This window comes from Heterocephalus glaber, unplaced genomic scaffold (assembly GCF_053883595.1).
Source record: "Heterocephalus glaber isolate CG9 unplaced genomic scaffold, H.glaber_assembly_v1.0 deba00001497, whole genome shotgun sequence".
Taxonomy (NCBI): domain Eukaryota; kingdom Metazoa; phylum Chordata; class Mammalia; order Rodentia; family Bathyergidae; genus Heterocephalus; species Heterocephalus glaber.
In genome coordinates, this window is record NW_028258320.1 from 166,134 (window position 1) to 185,602 (window position 19,469).

Here is a 19,469-nt window from a genome sequence, read left to right on the forward strand (position 1 = left end):
GCTGTGTTGCAATTATTGCTTAATTTATCATTTCAACCATAATAATGTGTGCATTTTCTAGGCAGAGATGGAACAAAAATAGTATAGGAAATGGAGTTTGTCCTAAGGAAGTGTATAATTTAGTCGGGTAGGGAAAAAAATATCAAAAAACAAGAAGCAACCATAAAAGTACATTGTAAAGGAGTCTACAAAACAAATTCTCAAAATTTAGAATCAGAAAAATATTTCTACAAACAATAAGGCTGTGGTTAAGTATTCTTTTGTCAAGTCACAAGAATTACAGAATTTTGACTTTTTTCTTTTTGCCAGTTCCTGGACACTTAAAAGTCACTGCTCAATAATAGAATATTATTAGGCTATATGATCTCCATATTTACAGTTCTCATCATGTGCATCCTTAACTGTATCTTACTGTAAGCAGTTCTAAAACTTTTGGGAAGCAAAGGAAAATCTAGGCAATTTAAAATAACATAATGCTTAAGGTGCTATATCCCTCAAAAATTTAAGTATTCTACCAAGTGGGATCAGATAAGCAATGAAGCCCAGAGGAAATGAGTTCTGAAGTAAACTGTGATCCTGGATTAAGACAAAGCTGGAGGCAGGACACTGGGACAGGGACGGAGGACCTACATGTGGTCTGTAAGCAAGGATGGATAAACATGCTGTGACTTCGGTTTAGTCTTCATTAAATACTACAACTTTTCAAAATAACAGCTCCACTTATTTTAGTTAAAATTTTCATAAATGCATAATATCAAAACAGAAAAGAGAACTACATAAAGCAAAAGCTCATCTGTCCTACTAATTTTTTTAAATTTTATTTCTGTCTTTTTGAGACAGGGTTTCTCTATGCAATTCAGGTTGGCCTTGAACTCCTGTCTCAGCCTCCCGAGTGCTGGAATTACAGCCATGCACCACCACCCTGGCTCTATCTCTTTCTTTTAAAAAGCCACTACTGTTATTTCTTTTGTATCCTTCCAGTGTTTGCTGTCACTGTTTTAAAAAATTGAAAATAAAAAGGATAGCACACTATACATTCAATTCTGAACTGCCTTTTTTTTTTTTTTTGGTACTGGGGATTGAACTCAAGACCTTGTGGTTGCAAGGCAGGTGTGGTGCCACAGAGCTAAATCCCCAGCCCCTGAACTGCCTTTTCATTAACATTTATCTGGATCTTCTTTCTCCATCATTACAAAGAAGGATATCCATGCTGGAGGTTAAAAGTGGTAGAATGAATACCAGCTATGTACTTTACTAGCTGTGTGAATTTGTGTAAGTTATTTAACCTGTTTCCTCATGTATGCAATATAGATAGTAACAGCATCTGCCATATACTGAAGTTGTAAAGATTATTAAATAAAATAAGTCAAGTGCACAGAACAGTGCCTGCCCTATGTTTTGTTTGCTTTTTTTTTTTCTTAAGTTCTTTTATTGGTATATTTTAGGTATACAATTCGTTTATACTTATCACTGGGTGCTTGTACCTGTACACAATGTATCTTGGTTTTTATTTTTTCCCCATTCCCTATGCGCCCTTCACCCCTCCACCCTTCCCTATTTACATAGACATCATTTCCATTTTTTTTCTTTTCTCACAGTTTTTCCTTTCCCCTTCCCCTCCCTTCTGTTTGCTTTTTTTAGAACAAGGTCATGTTGCCCAAGGTGGCCTTCAACTCCTGAGATCAATCAAGCAATCTTCCTGCCTCAGTCTCCCAAGTAGCTGGAACTTCAGGTGTTTGCCATCATGCCCAGCTATGTGTATTTAATAAAGGAAAACTGCCTCCATCATAATCAGAAACAGATCTATCTCATTCTGCATAATTTTACAGTCTCCTCCTGAGAAACATATTACCAACAGTCCTCCAATAAGGATATTACTACCCATGTTTGCCTACTTTACATAAGCATATCCCGGGAAGTGCAAAGTAATATCCTTTCTTCTTTGCCCCACTCACTCTCTTCTTCTCTCTTTGTTTTTTGCTGTACTGGGAATCGAACCCAGGGCCCTCACAGTAAGCTGCATCCCTAGCCCCCTTCCTTTGTATTTTGGGACAGGGTCTCACTAAGTTGCCTTGAACTTGTGACCTTCCTGCCTCAGCCTCCCAAAGTGCTAGGTTTCAGGCATGCACCTTCATGCAATACTACCTGAATCTTAAATTTGACAGGTATTACCCAATGCCTTTCCACAATGGCTACCTCGCCTATATGCTCACCATATGGTTCTGCTAAGAAAACAGCTCAGTGGCTTTGGAATGAATTCAAAGCCTGCTGTTTGAAGGTTGCTTTCCTATCACTGATACTCCTCAAAAGGTGTGTTTTAGGGTCATCCTGGGAGAACATGCCCCTTTGAAAACATTATACCTCTGATATATTAAGGCAAATACTTTACATACTCTGGAAGAGGAGCTATTGTACATTTGCTCCAGACATCTGGTCAATGACCGAGAAGCAAAGGTCTGTGTTAGGTACTGCAAACATAAAGCCAGGGCAATCCCTTCCTCCCAGAGAATACGTAGTGAAGCCTGGCTAGGGAGGATAAAGACACATGCATTGATTTTGTTTTTCTTTTTAAACAAAACATGGTAAGGGCTAAAATAAGAGTACAAAACAAGGGGCACAGAGGAGGGTGATTAATTCTACCTGAAAGGGTAGGGACAGTGTGAAAAAGCCTAATCCATGGTAATATCTCTGCCAGCCTTAGAAGTTGGAAGCACCAGCCTATCAATTAAATCCAAATGAGCCCCGGGCTATATAAATCATGCCTATGCCTTTGATTTTCTGCTTTGTAACATTAAAGAACCCTGGGAACATTAAAAGTTCTTTGATGGGCTGGGGATTTAGCTCAGTGATCCCGCCGCCTGCCTCACAAGTGCAAGGTCCTGAGTTCGATCCCCAGTACCACACACACACATACACACACAAGTTCTTTGACACCAAGTTTCAGAAACTGAATGAAACACCAAGCAAAAAGCCAGACTAATGATTACAAGCATGTTTCTAAAACCACCAACTTTTTTTTCTTCTTGGTACTGGGGACTGAACCGAGGGCCTTTGCAGTGAGCTAAATCCTCAGCCCTTCTAAAAATGTTTAATTTTGAGGCAGGCACTCACTAAATTGCCCAGGCTGGACTTGAATTTGCAATATTCCTGCCTCAGCCTCCCAAAGTGCTAGGTTTACAGGTGTGCACCACTGTGCCCAGCTATAAGCCAACCTTTCTTCTATTGTTTTTTTTTTTTGGTACCAGGGATCAAACTCGGGACCTTGTGCTTTTGAAGCAGGCAGTGGAACCCCTGAGCTAAATCCCCCGAAAGCCAACCTTTCTTAATGAGCATTTGCCCTTAATTTTTAAGAAATAACACATACTCAGAACATGGGAAAAGCACAGAAAATATACTGTATTAATAAAAAAACCTCGAAATCCTAGCATCTGGAGAAACTACAGTCGATTTCTTGGTTCATTTCCTTTCAATTATATATGTACATTTTGTTTGCATATTAAATTTTTTTTGGAGACATGGTCTCATTGTGTAGTTCGGGCTGGCCTTAAGCTCGGAGTAATCTTCCTGCCTCAGCCTCCTGAGTGCTGGGATTATAAGAGTGCCCTACCACAACCGGCTTTACATGTGTATTCTCAAAATTGGAGTCATACTTTAGTTTTGTAGACTACTCTTAATTTTTTACATTATGTGAGAGTTTTTTCTTGGTAGTAGATAATTCTGAAAACATAACTTTTAGTAACTATGATTTCTACTTTTGAATATACCATAATTTTATTATTCCCATTAATAAACATTTATGTTACTTCTACTTTTACTATTACCAAACTCCAGAGAACAACTGTGCATCTAAATTTCTGTGTGAGTTTCTTTGTACAGTAAAAGTCTAGGGTCGGGGATTTAGCTCAGTGGTTTCGCCACCTGCCGCGCAAGCACAAGGACTCAAGTTCGATCCCCAGTACCAAAAAAAAAAAGTCTAACATGACACAATCAGGGCTGGTTGGTAGGTTAATTTAAAATAGGCTATAAGACAGGAATCATAAAAACTGCATACACACACATCATATACTGTATTTTTAAACTTAAAACACAGTATGTTGGAGATGCCAAGGCTTTGTCTGTGAGTGTGGCCCCACTGGCATGAGTTCCATGTCATCTTTACTACATAAACCACACTCGTGATGCATCATTTGCAATTTAAAGTACAACATCAGTTTCTTTAAAGCAGAGCAAGATCCAGAAGACACAAATAAAGCAATCACCATTCAGAATCTTTTGGTACAAATATATTCTGAAAGGCTGGCTTATTTTGCCTATGTCCTACCTATCCCTAATTCAACAGCCACTTAAAAACACTTAGCATTTTATCTTAATAAATCTTTCTAAAACACCCAACCTGGTTTTCATTGATAATTCATTCTTTTTACACTAATTTAAGTGTTTTATATAATGTCTAATGAAATTATATAATTATGAAAAGTACAATGGATATAAATAATTTCAAATGAGGCTCAGAGTTGGAGAGGAAAAGCAGCCCCCCGGCATCTGGAAACTGCTTGGACACACACAGTGAGGCCTCAGTGCTGTCTGAGCTGCCCGGCGCTCAAATGAGGCCATGTTATTCTTCTCCTCACACATCAACATCAGACAAGGTCACTCTGAGACCACAACAGACAAAACACTTCAAAATTCTGTCTAACCTGGACAAAAGGTAAGGTCACTGTGCACCCTACAAAATACCAAACATCCCCCTCCTGGCTAACGCAAGAGATTGCTGCTTTTCTACCAGTCTTGGCTTTAGCTCATGCTCTTCTAATCGAACCTCCTGTAAGACTGAACAGCATCGTCATAATCCTAACAGTGTCCAAACCATGGCAAAGACCCACTTCCTTAAATTCTCCCAGATAACTTAACACAAGCTCCAGTGCTATAAAGCAGAACTTTTACCATGCTTAGACATGCCACTGTTCCCTGGGGAGGGAGGGACACGGCCTATGCAGCTGATGGCAGCAGAGTGAGGACCACACCACAGAACTCAGGATATCTGTAAACGGAACAAGCACATCAGTCTGCAGATGGTTAGGCAGCTCCTGCCACACCTCCTTAGGTTAAATTGTTGCACATAGTATTACCAGGCCAGAAGCAGAATCATTTTAAAGATTCTTGATCTTTAAGATCTTAGCTGTAGGAAGAGCAATTTATTCCTTACTTCTTTATTCCCTAATGATTAATAATGCTGAAAAATAAAAGCATCTTTTCCTGTACTTGTTGGCCATTTGTATATCTTTGTTTCTTGTTTTTTGAGACAAGGTCTCACTATGTAGTTCAGGCTGGCTTTGAATTCACTGTGTAGCCCAAACTAGCCTTGAACTCAGAGTGATCCTCCTGTCTCAGCCTCCTGAGTGCTAGCTAGTATTATAGAGGTTTATCACCATGCCTGGCAAATTTGTCTATCTTCTTTGGAGACATTATTCAAATACTTTGCCTATATATATATTCTCCCCCCCCCCCCACGTACTGGGGATCAAACACAAGAACTTGAGCTTGCGAGGCAGGCATGGTGCCACTGAGCTAAATCCTCGACCCTTTTTGCCCATGTTTATATCTTCTTGGTTCAGTTTTGGTAAATTGTATGTATCTAGGAATCTATCCATTTCTTTTGGGTTCTCCAATTTATTAGAGTATAGATTTTCAAAGTAGTTACTAATAATCTGGAATTTGGTGGTGATTTCCCCTTTCTCATTTCTTTTTTTTTGGTACTGAGGATCGAACTTGGGTCCTTGCGCTTGTGAAACAGGTGGCGGAACCACTGAGCTAAATCCCTGGCCCCCTTTTTCATTTCTAATTGCAATGATATGGGCCTTTTCTTTTTCGGGTAAGACTGGGTGAGGGTTTGTCTGTTTTCTTTATTCTTTTAAAGAACCAGCTATTTGACTCAATGATTGTATGTTTTGGTCTCAATTTCATTAAGTTCTGCTCCCATCTTTATAATTTCTTTCCTTGTAACTAGCTCACTAGGTTTTGTTCTGGGGAGATTGTTTTGTTTTTTTCTAAGACAAGGTCTCGCTATGTAGTTAAGACTGGCCTTGAACTCACTATGTAGCCCATGCTGGCCTCGAATTCTCAGCAATCCTATTGCCTCAGCCTGAGTGCTGGGTTTACAGGTGTGTGCCACCACATCTGGCTGCTGTTTTTCTGATGTGGGCATTCACAAGTATAGATATGCCTCTTAGGACTCCTTTCATTGTGTCCCACAGGTTCTGGTATGTTACACTGGCATTACCATTTGATTCTAGGAACTAACTGTTTCCTTGACTTCTTCTGTGATCCACTGATTATTCAAGAGTGTACTGTTTAATCTCCATATCCCTGGAAAATGTGTTCTTTTGCCATTGATGTCTAGTTTCACTGCACTATGATCTGATAATATGGAATAATTTAAATTCATTTGCATTTACTTAAGCATTACTTGAGCTATTATTTATATTATATTAAATTCATTTGCATTTACTTAGCTAGTATGCGGTTTACTTCGGAGAAAGTTCCATGTGTTGCTGAGAATATTATGTTGTGGGTGGGACACTATAGATATCTATTAAGTTCATTTGTTCAAAGGTGTGGTTCAACTCTGGTATTTCTTCATTGATATTTTGTCTAGTTGATCTATCCATGTGTGATATTGGGGTATTGAGATCCTCCATTCTAATTGTGTGGTTGTCTGTTCTTTCATGTCCAATAGTGGTTTTTTTTTTTCTTCTTGGTACCGGGGATTGAACTTGGGACACCTTGCATTTTCGAGGCAGGTGGTGGAACCACTGAGCTAAATCCCCAGCCCTCCAATAGTGTTTTATGAAGTTGGGTATGCCAATGTTCGCTGCATATACTTACAATTGTTGTCTCTTTCTGTTGAATTGTTCCTTTAACCAATATGTAGCGACCTTTGCCTCTTCTGATCAGTTTTGTCTTGAAATCCACTTTGTCTGAAGATAGGATAGCTTTTCCTGCTTGTTTTGGGGCTCCCACTGCATGGAATATTGTTTTCTTTTTTTGGTACGGGGGATCGAACTCGGGACCTTGCACTTGTGAGGTGGAATATTGTTTCCTACCCTTTGATTTTTAGTTTATGAATTTCTTTTTGGATTAAATGTGTTTCCTGTATACAACATATTACTGGGTTTTGCTTGTTTGATCCAATCTACCAATCTGTGTCTTTTAATTAGGGCATTGGCACCATTCACAGTGACAGTTATTACCAAAAGGTACTGACTTGTTCCTCTCATTGCATTCTTTTCTTGTTGCTGGTTCCTTTTTCTCCCTTCTGCTTAATTGCTCACCTACCTAAAGTATTCATTCTGTTAGTCTTTTTGGCACTATTATCTTCATTGTCTCTTTGAAGGATATGCTTGAGAATTTTTTGTAGTACTGGGTTGATGGTCATTAATTTCTTAAGGTTCTCATTGTCATGGAAAAATGTTATTTCTCCACTGATTTTGCTTTTGTTGTTGTTGTTTTGGTACTGGGGATCGAACTCAGGACCTTGCACTTGCAAGGCAGGGGGCAGCACCACTGAGCTAAATCCCTGGCCCTCCACTGATTTTGAAAGCTAGTTTTACAGGATGTATTAGTCTGGGTTGAAAGTTATTTTCTTTTGGGGCTTGAAATACCTTATTTCAAGCTCTTCTGGCCTTTTAAGGTTTGTGGTGAGAAATCTGCTGTAATTCTAATGTGTTTATTTTTATAAGTGATTTGTTGCTTTTCTCTAACAGCTTTTAAGATTCTGTCCTTGTGTTGGACTTCTGGGATTTTGACTATGATGTTTCACGGAGAAGTTCTTTTCAGATCATGGCTATCTGGGATTCTATATGCCTCACTTATCTGTATGTTAAATTCTTTCCCTATATTTGGAAAGTTTTCTATTATTTCTGTAAACAATTTTTTAAACTCCCATTTGTGCTATCTTCTGATTTTTAACTAATTCCAATTAATCTTAGTTTTCTCTGAATCACTCAGCAGCTGTTGGGTCCATTTTCCATATTCTCTTGTTTTTAAAATATCTCAAGAGTATAGGGTCACTTGCATCAGCCCTGATAGTTCTGACATTCTGTTCTCACACAGGTCACTTCTGCTGCCCATACTTTCAAAAGAATTTTTTATTCCCTGGATTTCTATTTGATATCTTTTCATGGACTCTAATTCTTTGCTAAACAGGTCATTCATGTTTTATATTATTTAGTTTAGCTCAGCTAGCTTTTTATTAGTGTCTTCTGTAAGCTCATTAATCATTTTGTTTACTCAATCCATTATCTGTGTAGTTATATCATAGAGTTTGCTGAGCAGCTAATTAATCACTTTTTGGCTGTATGTCTCCTTTTATCATTGTGTATAATTCAGCTGTTTGGTGTTTTCTTTTTTCCCCTCCCATCAATGTCCTATGGATAGAGGTGGGAGTTTTTAGAGGTACTTTGTTGTCTTGTTTTCTCTTTCCTTCTTTCCTTCCTTGTTCATTCTTTCTTTTTCTCTTTCTTTCTTTCCTTTTCACTTTGCAGATGATGAACGCAAAAAGACCACAGAATTCTGTGCTGGATATAGGCAGTAGGGCAGTGAGGGGAGTGTCAAGCAGTCTACTGGACTTAATGCCAGCAATTTCAGAACCAACCCCCTCTAAAAACCAAATGTGACCAACTTGACTTCTCAACTTGGAGCGTGGGATCCCAGTGTCCTTCCTGGCCTGAGCTTAAGCTTCTCATGGGGTCTGTGTCTAGCCTGTGCCCTTTCCACAACTATCTGTGGTGGCTGTCACTGACCCAGTCACTGCGGTAGGGTTACCCCAGAAATCCTGAAGTGTAGTTGTTCTGTAGCTCAGTCTTAAACAATTAATCCATCCCCAAATGGCTCCTGATGAAACATTCTCAAATATGTTGGGTGCTGCACTGGATTTCTTCTCCAACTCTAGCAGGCCCTGTGGAAGGAGTCACTGTGAGAGTAAAACCTCATGCTGTATGTGCAGTTTACTATCACTGTGGACCCCTGTCTGTTGTTTCTCCTTGGAGCTCCCAATCTTCTCCAGGCTTACCCTGGTTATTGGAGACAGGTCCCCTCCCCAGAAGCTGGGGTTAGCTTTCCAGACTGCTTTCTCTCTCTTTCTCTCTGCACTGTGCTCTATTTCTCCAGATTCTCTGTAGTTTCTAGTTTTGTCAGTCCCACTCCCAACCCTGGTTCCCAGAGATCTACTTTTTTCTTCACCAAGTTGTTGTTTGCCATGTGATTCGATTCCAGAGAGGTTGTATTTTGCTGCTAGTCTTTGCCCCACCATTTTTAATTTAAAATAATGAGTTGTATTCTGGATGTTCATGGTTTATCAAATATATGACTTGTAAATATTTCTCTCCCATTCCATACTATCCTTTAAAAAAACTATTTTAAATTTCTTTAATTGCTAAATCCCTCTTTGGCTAGTTTTTGGAGGATCATTATTTAGTCCTACAACTAACACATTTTCTATTTTCTCATTTTGTTTGCAAGCCACCTAAACATTGATTCTGATGAACAATGTTCTCTTTCATACATTACAAAAATGGACCCTATGCTGAAATCACAAAGGACAATGTTGGAAAGTATAAATATGTAGAAGATTTTAAAAGGTAGCATTTGGGCCGGGGATTTAGCTCAGTGGTTCCGCTGCCGGCCCAAGTTCGATTCCCAGTATCAAAAAAAAAAAAAAAGGCAGCATGTTTTCAAATTATTTGTAACAGTTTCTAAAAACATGGTCACAGCTGCCTGAAGCATGTCTTCTTCACTCACAGCAACGTTCAGATCATCCCCAAGTGCTCCTGAACTTGTGGTCGGCCTTTCACGTGGCCATGAAACCTGTCCTGGTGGATCTGCCTGCTGCTGCCGCTTTTCAAAGTAGCCTGCTCTCCTGTAGCTCTTCAAATGTAAGACTTGTACCTAATGTCGGAATATCTTGAGTTATATTTCTGGAACTACCTTGCATACTGAGCTGAAAAGCCCTGCAGAGATTGCTTCTTCATCTTCCACATCAATTTGACAACTTGGTGCCAGAGCCCTCTGCAAATCCTGCTCCTCCTCCTCATCTAACATTCCCAACTCATCATTTTCTTCAAAGACTTGTTCCAGGTTTGATTAAAGGACTCTCTGCTCTTTTCATTGTGCTGATTCTTCTCCATTAAGTTTTGGTCAATTCATCTGCTGAACCCTGATCATCTGCAGAATGAATCAGTCACTTCATGGCAGATCACCCTGTAAAAATGTGCACTAGTCTTCACTAGTAATTCCTCCTTCTGTCATTCTCAATCTTTCTTCTTCATCTAGCTGATGTGCAAATGAGGATAATTCCACAAGGCTAAAATATTCTCCTTGCATAGATTATTCAGGCAATGTTGACACAAAGTGATCCTTCTCGTTTCTCGTGAAGATGGATTCCATGTTTATCTTCCTATAGTATCATTTGATGCACAAAATTTTTAAATTTTGTTGTAGTCCAATTTATCTATTTTTAACCTTTGTTGCTTGTGCTTTTGGTGTCACCTCCCCCCCCCCGCCCCCGCCAAATTAAACCAAATCCAATGTCATAAAGCTCTTCATCTGTTTTCCTCTAGAATTTCATAGTTTTAGGCCTTTGGTCCATTTGGAGTAATTTTTGCATATGGTGTAAAATAGGGGTCAAAATTCTTTCTTCATTGGAAGTATTCTTCCTTGAGTGTAAATAACCAGATATAACCAAAGAAAATAAGTTTCTTAAACTTGGCTGACTACCTGGCTCACCTTTTGAAGTGGGTTAGAAAAATAAAATAACAAGTTTTCCCAACATCATTTATTGACTGTCCTTTTTTCATTGAATGATCTTGGAAACCTTGTTAAAAACTATTGACTATATAACTTTAAATGTATGTTTGCATTTGAAATAGGAACATATTTAAAACTCTATAGCATGAAAATCATGTTATACAGGAAAAATATTTGATATAGGAATAGAATAGGAAGACAGGAAACAAATTTTAATCATAAGATTTTCTTACCAAAGTATAAAAGCTGATAAACATTTAAATATAAGGTTAATCACTAATTAGCTTTGGATAATTAATTCCTGCTTCACCCCCCCCCACCTCCACCCCCAGGGATCAAACTCAGGACCTTGTGCTTGCAAAGCAGGCGAGGCACCACTGAGCTAAATCCCCAGCCCCTCCTGCTTCACTTTTATGGATAGATTTCCAGGATTCAGCACCAACATCTGATCTCTATTTTAAATATTTGTATATTTTGTTAGTATTGTATACATCTAAAGTCTTGGCCAGGATTTAGCTCAGTGGTTCCACCGTCTGCCACACAGGCACAAGGACCCGAGTTTGATCCCCAGTACCAAAAAGAAAAAAAAATCTCATATCACAGATAACAATGAGCTCATCTTTCTTTTCATAATAAAGCAAATTATTTTTTCTTGTGTATTTTTCTCTTACAAATTTTACTTGGTTTTATTTTAAAAGGGCTATAAAAGGACTGTGATAAACTTCTCCATTCCCTACCCAAAGTATTGATCACAAACTCTACAAATTATGTTTTTAAGATTTTTAAAGTATTCATATTTGTTACATTCTCTTTTTTTGCCATTTCTCTCATTCTAAAGAACCAATCACAAGATAATGTCTCCTTATTCATGAATTATAATTTTAAAAACAGGGAAAGAAAACCAATAAGGCTGCATTGTTTGTGCTGAGATAGTCTTAAGCATCAAACCTGCCAGGTTCTTTATATGCTTAAAGGCAGAGGTCCTGTCTTGATTACTTTCTATTTCCCAGAGAACAAGAGCACCATAATGTTATGCTCAATAAAGGAATGCAGTCACAATGCAGTGTCATATTTAAATGGAGTTAGAAATTTGCTTAGCTTCCCTCAGTCTACTTTTCCCCTGCCTAAACCAGCTTCTCTCTGATAAGCACTTAGCAAAGAAAATGGGGAGAACTCTTCCTTGATTGTAAAGTACCAGGTAAAACCAAAGAAAGCACTTTTTAAAAAGTTGCTTAGCTTCCCACGGTCTACTCTTTGTGGCTCAAGTTTTTTGGGAGAGTGAGAAAATTTAAATATTCTAAAAGCTTTCATTACCTGTCCTGCATACTGCTAAATGGCATGTAAAGAAAAAGCAAGCATATTAAGACTATGTATATTTGAATGTGGACATAAGAACATCAATAGAAACTTAAAGAGAGTACATGGCTAAACCACAGCCCAGTGTGAAGTTGATCACAGGGTTATTTATTCTAGTAAATGTATGTTATTAGCTGTGAAATGTTAATCAAGGCTCAAAGACACATGAAAAAATATAATGTTTCAATTAAAAGTAAAACTTTAAGAATTAGATCCACAATATCAAGCATACAATAGCACTAATTCTACTTCTGACAAAACTTGTAAAAAAAAAAAAGGTGTCTGGTGCACCGCAGACACTCAAGCACACGTTGAGCAGGACCTACTTTGTTCTTGAACTGGATCTGGGCTCTATTTCAAACCTTCAGGTACGGTATTAATTTCAAAGAGACTGCCTAGGTTTGAATTTTGGCTCTGCCACTGTGTATCTGGGGGCAAATTCCTTAACCTCTCTACTTCGGTCTCCTCATAAGTAACAGAAGACCCAAATGAAACCAATACAAGAGCGGCTAATTATACTAAGGTACTCAAACCATAAAAGAAAAAAAAATGAGAGAGTGGATTTCATCTAAAGTAAGAACTGTTGTTCCTGAAAGGTGGATTAAGAAATGAGAAGGCTCACAAGAGAGGTGGAGAGCATACTTGCCAAACAAGTAAATGACAAAATGCTTGTCTTGTTGAGTACAACCCAGGGAGAGGAAAAATAACTGATTTTTTAAAAGTGGGGAAAAAACAATACAATAAAAACAAAAAAAATAAGAAGTGGACAAAAGATTTGGACAGACATTTCACAAAAGAAAATATACAAGCCAGGTGTGGAGGCAAACACCAATAACCCCAGTAATGCAGTTGCTTTTAGGTACCGGGGATCGAACTCGGGTCCTTGCGCTTGTGAGGCAGGCGGCGGAACCACTGAGCTAAATCCCCAGCCCATTAATAACCCCAGTATTAGGGAGGCTGAGGCCAGAGGATTTTGAGTTTGAAGCCAGCCTGGATTAGATGATAACACTCTGTTTAAACAAAAAAGACAACTCTGTGGTGGACTAACCAATGGTCAACTTGTAACGCCCAGCTGAACTGAATCAGCGTGATCTGGTCCTGGAGGATCCACCTGAGGATTGTTACCACAGCCACAGAAAAAGAGCCGGAGGGGAAGATCTTGGCCTGTTGATTTTCTAGGAGAAACTTGCTGCGGATGGTTTTCCTGATGCAAACTAGGCTGTTCTCATCAGAGGAGGAGCTTGGGGACTCGCTGTGGCTGGGAATGGCTACTGGCTGCTGTTTTCATCAGGGGAGCTCTGATCTTCACCGTGAGGATCACTTCCTGGCTCCAATGTGGATCCCTCAGCTTGGTGGCACAAATCCTTCATTTCACCAGAGTAGATTTTCTGGCTTCTACCACTGGCCTTTCAGCCTTCCAGGTGCAGATCCTCAATATGGACAAGCATGAGACATTGCTGTGGGCTCTAGGGCACTGGCTGGACTGGTGGAGGACACTGCCTTGGGCTCTAAGCCTTTAGCTGGACTTGTATGGGAGACTGCTGGGATCTAGGCCCTCGGCTGGATTCTTTGGGCCCCTAGTGTGTGGTTAATCTCTTGCACTCCTTTGCATTTGAGCTTTTTGGGTAATTATCATAAAATAGTCCTATAAATTATGTGCCCTGTATTTAATGTATTCCCTTGCCAAAACCCTGACTGCAACACACTCCAAAACACAAACAACAAAATCAAAGAGAGGAAGGAAGGAAATATACCAATGTCCACACATCACCTAAGCAGAAAAAAAGATACCCTCAATATCACTAATAATTAAGGAAATGAGAGTTGAAACCAAAATGAAATACCACTTCATACTTTTTAGAATAGCTAAAGTTAAAAAGACTGACAATGCTGTTAGTAAGGATGTGAAAAACTCATCCATTCCTGGTACAAAATTGCACTATCATTTTGAAAATCAGTATGGCAGTAAAAACATATACTTGCTTTATAACCAGCAGGGCACCACGCCTGGCTTATATTTTTTTTCCATATATCCCAACAGGCTAATGCCTCGCTAAATTAATAGGTATGTTTACAAATGACCACTGATCATAATGCAACAAAATCAAATTGATGTTAAAGGCAGATCCCTGATAGTACTTCATCATGGCTTAATCTCAATATTAAAAGGGAAGCATAAGTAGGTGAAATCTAAAATTATTGGTTTGCTTTTCTTCTTAAATTTAGGGGTAGAATGTCATAGACAGGAATTTTGTTTTTTTCCACTTTTGGCAGTACTGGGGTTTGAATTCAGCGAGTGCTGACCTATATCCTCTTCCCTTTTCGAGACAAAATCTCACTAAATTGTTCAGACTGGTCTCAAACTTGAGATCCTCCTACCTCAGCCTTCCTAGTAGCTGGAATTACAGGCGGTGCCACTATCCCTGGCTGATAAAATTTTTACTGTAATAATTCCTAGCCATGTTACAAAGAGCATTAAAAACAACTTCAATGAAGCAGGCATCACTCAGAATGCAACCCATATTCACCAGACCTTTATAGGGGTGAGTGGAGTGAAACTTTAGTACTTAGGAGTAGAAGTAATTCTTTCATCTCCAAAATCTATCTCCCTCCTTCATTTTACTGATAATATATTTGCTTGGGGGAGAAGAGACAACAGAATTCCTTTTATAGAAGTATATATGAAAATCTTAAGCTATGTTCATTTTAGCTTTTTAAAAAGAGGTTATGGATACAATTCTAGGAATTCAGAACATGTAGTATTTGGTTAAAACCTAGTGATGAAATCATCACCTCTTTATTCTAATCTCTCTAACACATTCCATAGTGGTAATAATCAATTCTCTTAAATTAATTTAGTTTTTATCTTTCTCTACTTCCGGGGGCCAAAAAAGAGGAATAAAGCATTATTTCAAAAGACTTGCATGTATGCAGTAAATAGTTAGGATCTAAACTACTATAAAACAATTTCTACCAAGCCTATAAAGCCAGTCAATAATCCTAATACTGTAACATCAATTTTAAGCATCCGAGTGTTTACTGTGTGTTAGGCTCAATGCCTAACAATCAATGGTGTGCCTTATCTTACCTAATCTCAACACTATAAAATAATATTTTACATAGCAACATACAGTAAGAGCATACACAATCATCACTTTAGGTGAGGAAAGTAAAACAGAGTTCAAAAGATAGTACAGAAGAAGCAATGAGTATGTACTGCATGTAAATATAGCTCAAATGTGTGTATATACCTTATGGTATGTTATTTCTTCATTGTGAGCAGTATAAACAGGTTTAATTCTATTTAAAATTTTACTAAAGTCACAGTAGAATCCCAAGACTAGCATGGAACTTTCCTTTAAAGTATTTCTATGTATCCCCTTGGGAGAAGTACCATATAAAGGATCAAGGAAGTTCAACATATAGCATTTATGCTGTTGCCCGTTTATATTATTTTTCTTCATTTTGATGAAGTAGCTTCTGCTATGTAACTATCTGAAACTATCCACTGCCTAACTAATCTTTCTTATTTCATAGCCAATTTGAACAGAGACTTTATAAGAGATAAATTGCTTTTTCCTAGTATTTCTTATTAGGATAGATAGGCAACCATGAGGAGGCCTCTGAAGGTCCCTGTTACTGTGTTACCATTAGTCTTCTATGATGTGTGTGTGTGTGTGTGTGTGTGTGTGTGTGTGAGTGTGTGGTACTGGGTTACTAGGTATTGAACCCAGGGCCTTCTCACTAAGCTATATCACCAGTTCTGGGTTTTTTGGTCTGTTTTTTAATTTTGAGACAGGGTCTTGCTAAGTTGCCCAGACTTGGCTTGAACTTGCAATCCTCCTGCTTCAGCCTCCGAGAGTGCTGGGACTATTGGCATGTGCTATCATGCCCAGATTTGTGCCTGCATTCTTTATAGAGGTACAAGAATGGAGCCACAAACTCAGGACTAATCTGACCACTCTCCAGACTCCTCCTTCTTAGAGGAGCAGGGAAAGCCAAGTGGCTTATTTACACCCACACAGGACAGTGAGGACAGGAACACTGGCTTCCCAACATCTTACTGGACACTCTTCCCTCGGGCCCACACTGACTCTAGATAGGGTGTCACAGGTAGGACGTCAAGTGAAGGCTGCCTCTTTTCTCTCTCATGCTGTGTTTTTTTTTTTTTTTGGTACCAGGATCGAACTCAGGACCTCGTGCTTTCGAGGCAGGTGCTGGAACCACTGAGCTAAATCCCTGGCCCTCTCACGCTGTGTTTTAAAGAAAGACTCAGAAAATCCTTTCACTCTGCTTAAAATTCTGGGAAACATGAAAGACTCATTCAACGTAGTATTTTATTAGATAATCTGGGAGCAGAAAGTCTTAGCAATTGTTAATTCCATTTTCCAAGATAACTGCTGACAGGTGACTTCTTATCTTTAAGTTTCAACTTCCTTGAAACAGAATTTCTAAAGGTAGAACAAAGGACAGCAGGAACATGGAGTTCTGATGAGGCAGTCACTCTGAGGTCACTGAAATTAAATAACGATGCTGTTGCCATTCTAATAGCCCAAGAAGTTCACATCCCTAAATTACTACAAGGAAAAAAACCTCTAAAATGACGTTATAATTGTCTCCTATGTCAAGAAAGAGACTTTGCATTTGACTTTGATTGCTCTCTATTCAAACACAAGTTAACATCACAGGAGCCATTAACTCACTAAGGACCTGAGGTGAAAGGGGCAGTGGCACAGCCAGCACTGAAGGTTGGCAAGAGCACAGGTGGACAGGAAGTGGATGTCACCACGACACACAAACAACAGGTACCAGGGAAGGCAGAGTGGCAGAGTTTCTCATTTGCTATCTTCTTTCCAGACCCACCTTTAGTTAGCAATTCAACTAGACATGGAGTGAGAAAGAGAAAGGAATCGTGGTCAATCCTGAGCCACGGTGTAGACACGAGGATTGTCCCCTTCTTACCTCCCACATTTAGTCTAGGAACGAAGTAGAACTGTTGCGACAAATATGAATACAATTCGGCCACTAACTTCCAACAAACCCATGGTCCACAAAGTTCAATTTGATGTATGTGATTAAAGAAAGTAAGAATTCCAAATTAGTTGAATTCTTTTTTAAAACATCTGAAAAGAACTTTAATCATATTTCATTCTTGAGAACAGCAGTCCTCAACCTTTTTCTCCACAGGACCCTTTTATGTCTTGAAAACTGAGGACTGCTACTGAGGCTGGGGTAGAGCTCAGAGGTAGAACCTGCACTTAGCACCCACTAGGCCTTAAGTTCAGTCCTCAGAATAAAAAAAAAATTTGAGAATTAAAAAGAGCTCTTGGGCCAGAGATTTAGCTCAGTGATTCTGCCGCCTGCCTTGCAAGCGTAAGGTCCTGAGTTTGATCCCTGGTACAAAAAAAAAAGAAAGAGCTCTTGTGGGCCAGGCATGGTGGCACATTCGGCCAGGAGTAGTGACACATGCCTGTAATCCCAGCACCTGGGAGGCTGAGGCAGGAGGATCACCGGGAGTTCAACTTAGCGAGACCTTGTCTCAAAAAAAAGAAAAGAGCTCTTATACATCTATTGAAACTTACCATACAAAAATTAAAATTCATTTTAAATTCACTGAAAAAGAAAAATCCCATGTTAAATCACTCAACTAGAAAAACTTAAAACTATATTCTTCAAAAAAATTTAAGAGCTGAAGGTGTAGCTCAGTGGTATAGCACTTGCTTACCATGCATGAGGCCCTGAGTTTGATTCCCAGCACCCCATACCAAAAGGAGTGAGAACAATGGCATCATTTTCTAGTTTCACAAATGCAAACTGTGACTGATTTAATAAGATAACGGGATTCTCAAATCTACTTCTACAGTTTATCTGTTCCATTTTTGGGAGTAAATAGAAAACAATCCAAACCCACAGAGATATTTGGAAAAGGAAGGAGCACTTTATTGGTACCAGGGATCGAACTCGGGTCCTTGGAAGGAGCACTTTATTTGTGAATATATAATTATCAAAAGCAGACACGTGGTAAGTTTCATAAAGGCCAGTTGCAGTGTGGAATCTAAAATCACACCAGTGAACCTTCCCTCTTGGGTTACCTGAAAAGCCTCTGGTCTAGCTTGTATTTTGAATGGATTGTTTATCTGCACATGGCCTCATACACCTTACAATGGTCATTGGGTAAATATTGGTTCACTGAGTTACACAGATCCTCTAAATTGTGATACATTTCCTTGTGTGATCTAGGAATTACATTCATTAGTACATACTGATATCACTAGAAAAGCCTTTTAAGTTTCAGAAGCCTGTTAAGATCACAGTGGCAGATAAATTTTTCAAAACTATAATTTTTAGTTAAAAATTCAACAAATACTGTCAGTAGTCTTCCTTGAAATGACAGGTTCAATTCATTTTCAGGAAAATACTTGCTAACTAGTGAATAATTAAGCCTGATAGTTTGCCTGTTCAAGTAAAAATAGTTTGTTTTTTAAATAAATTTTATTTTATTTTATCCCATTTTCCCCTCAAGCCTCCTTCCCTCCCTATGTAAAAAGCTTTGTTTCCATTTTTTCCTTCTCAAGTCAGCTAGTTCAAGTCTCAACTAAAACAAGTGTGCAAGTGATCTTTCTCAAGACAACTACAGTAATTGGCACACAAAAGTGCTCTACACATGCCTGCCTGTCTGTCACACAGCAACCAAACCACATGAAACCCAAGGACTGAGCCTTAATAAAATAACTTCTGCTAACTATTAAGGACATTCTTAAACTGAAATTAGTCTTTCACCTTCACTCATATATGAGAGGCAATGCAAATATCATGATTACTGGTATAAACAAGTGTTCCCGCCTGATGTGTTAAGGCACTAACATTTCCATTACTTCAGGTTTTGCATCACCAGTGCAAAAGCCAACACATTAAAAGGCTACAGAGATAAATTACATCTTGGTACTGTTATGAAAAGAACTGATACTGTGTAAATAGCCCCCAAAAAGGACCTGAGAGACCCCTCTAGCTTACTTTGAGCACTACTGCCCTAAAATACTTTTGGCAAGGATATGTTCTGTTACTCCTATATAGTACAAATAGTAATAAATCTAAGCAAAATACACTCAAAAAATACCCTCTTACCTTTGCCAAGACTAAAAACAAATGGTTCATTTCTATCGTGGCTGGAATCAAACTTCTTTCCATTTGACAATTTTCCTTTGTAATGGACGTAAACTTTGTCACCAATCATTGGTTTTTCCTCACTATTCCCCACTCTTTTGACAATCTAGAAAAAACAAACACCAAGGAAAGGGAGGTGGAACTTT

At 38.8% G+C, this 19,469-nt stretch overlaps 1 protein-coding gene and 1 pseudogene across 21 annotated transcripts in view; both read right to left on the minus strand.

Moving 5' to 3' along the window:
• The window catches only part of Fkbp5 (FKBP prolyl isomerase 5), a 107,080-nt gene that overhangs the window by 38,387 nt on the left and 49,224 nt on the right, over positions 1-19,469 (minus strand). For 19 of the 20 annotated variants that reach the window (XM_004846705.4, XM_004846704.4, XM_087184427.1 and 16 more), the window contains one exon: positions 19,285-19,429. In XM_004846705.4, the coding sequence (XP_004846762.1) occupies positions 19,285-19,429 (145 nt within the window). Of the gene's footprint in view, positions 1-4,944; positions 5,042-19,284; positions 19,430-19,469 lie in introns of all 20 variants that reach the window. The other variant, XM_087184429.1, reaches the window with a different exon arrangement.
• LOC147825512 (ataxin-3 pseudogene) lies at positions 5,055-11,100 on the minus strand (annotated as a pseudogene). Its single transcript, XR_015440225.1, has one exon. The product of XR_015440225.1 is annotated as an ataxin-3 pseudogene (transcript).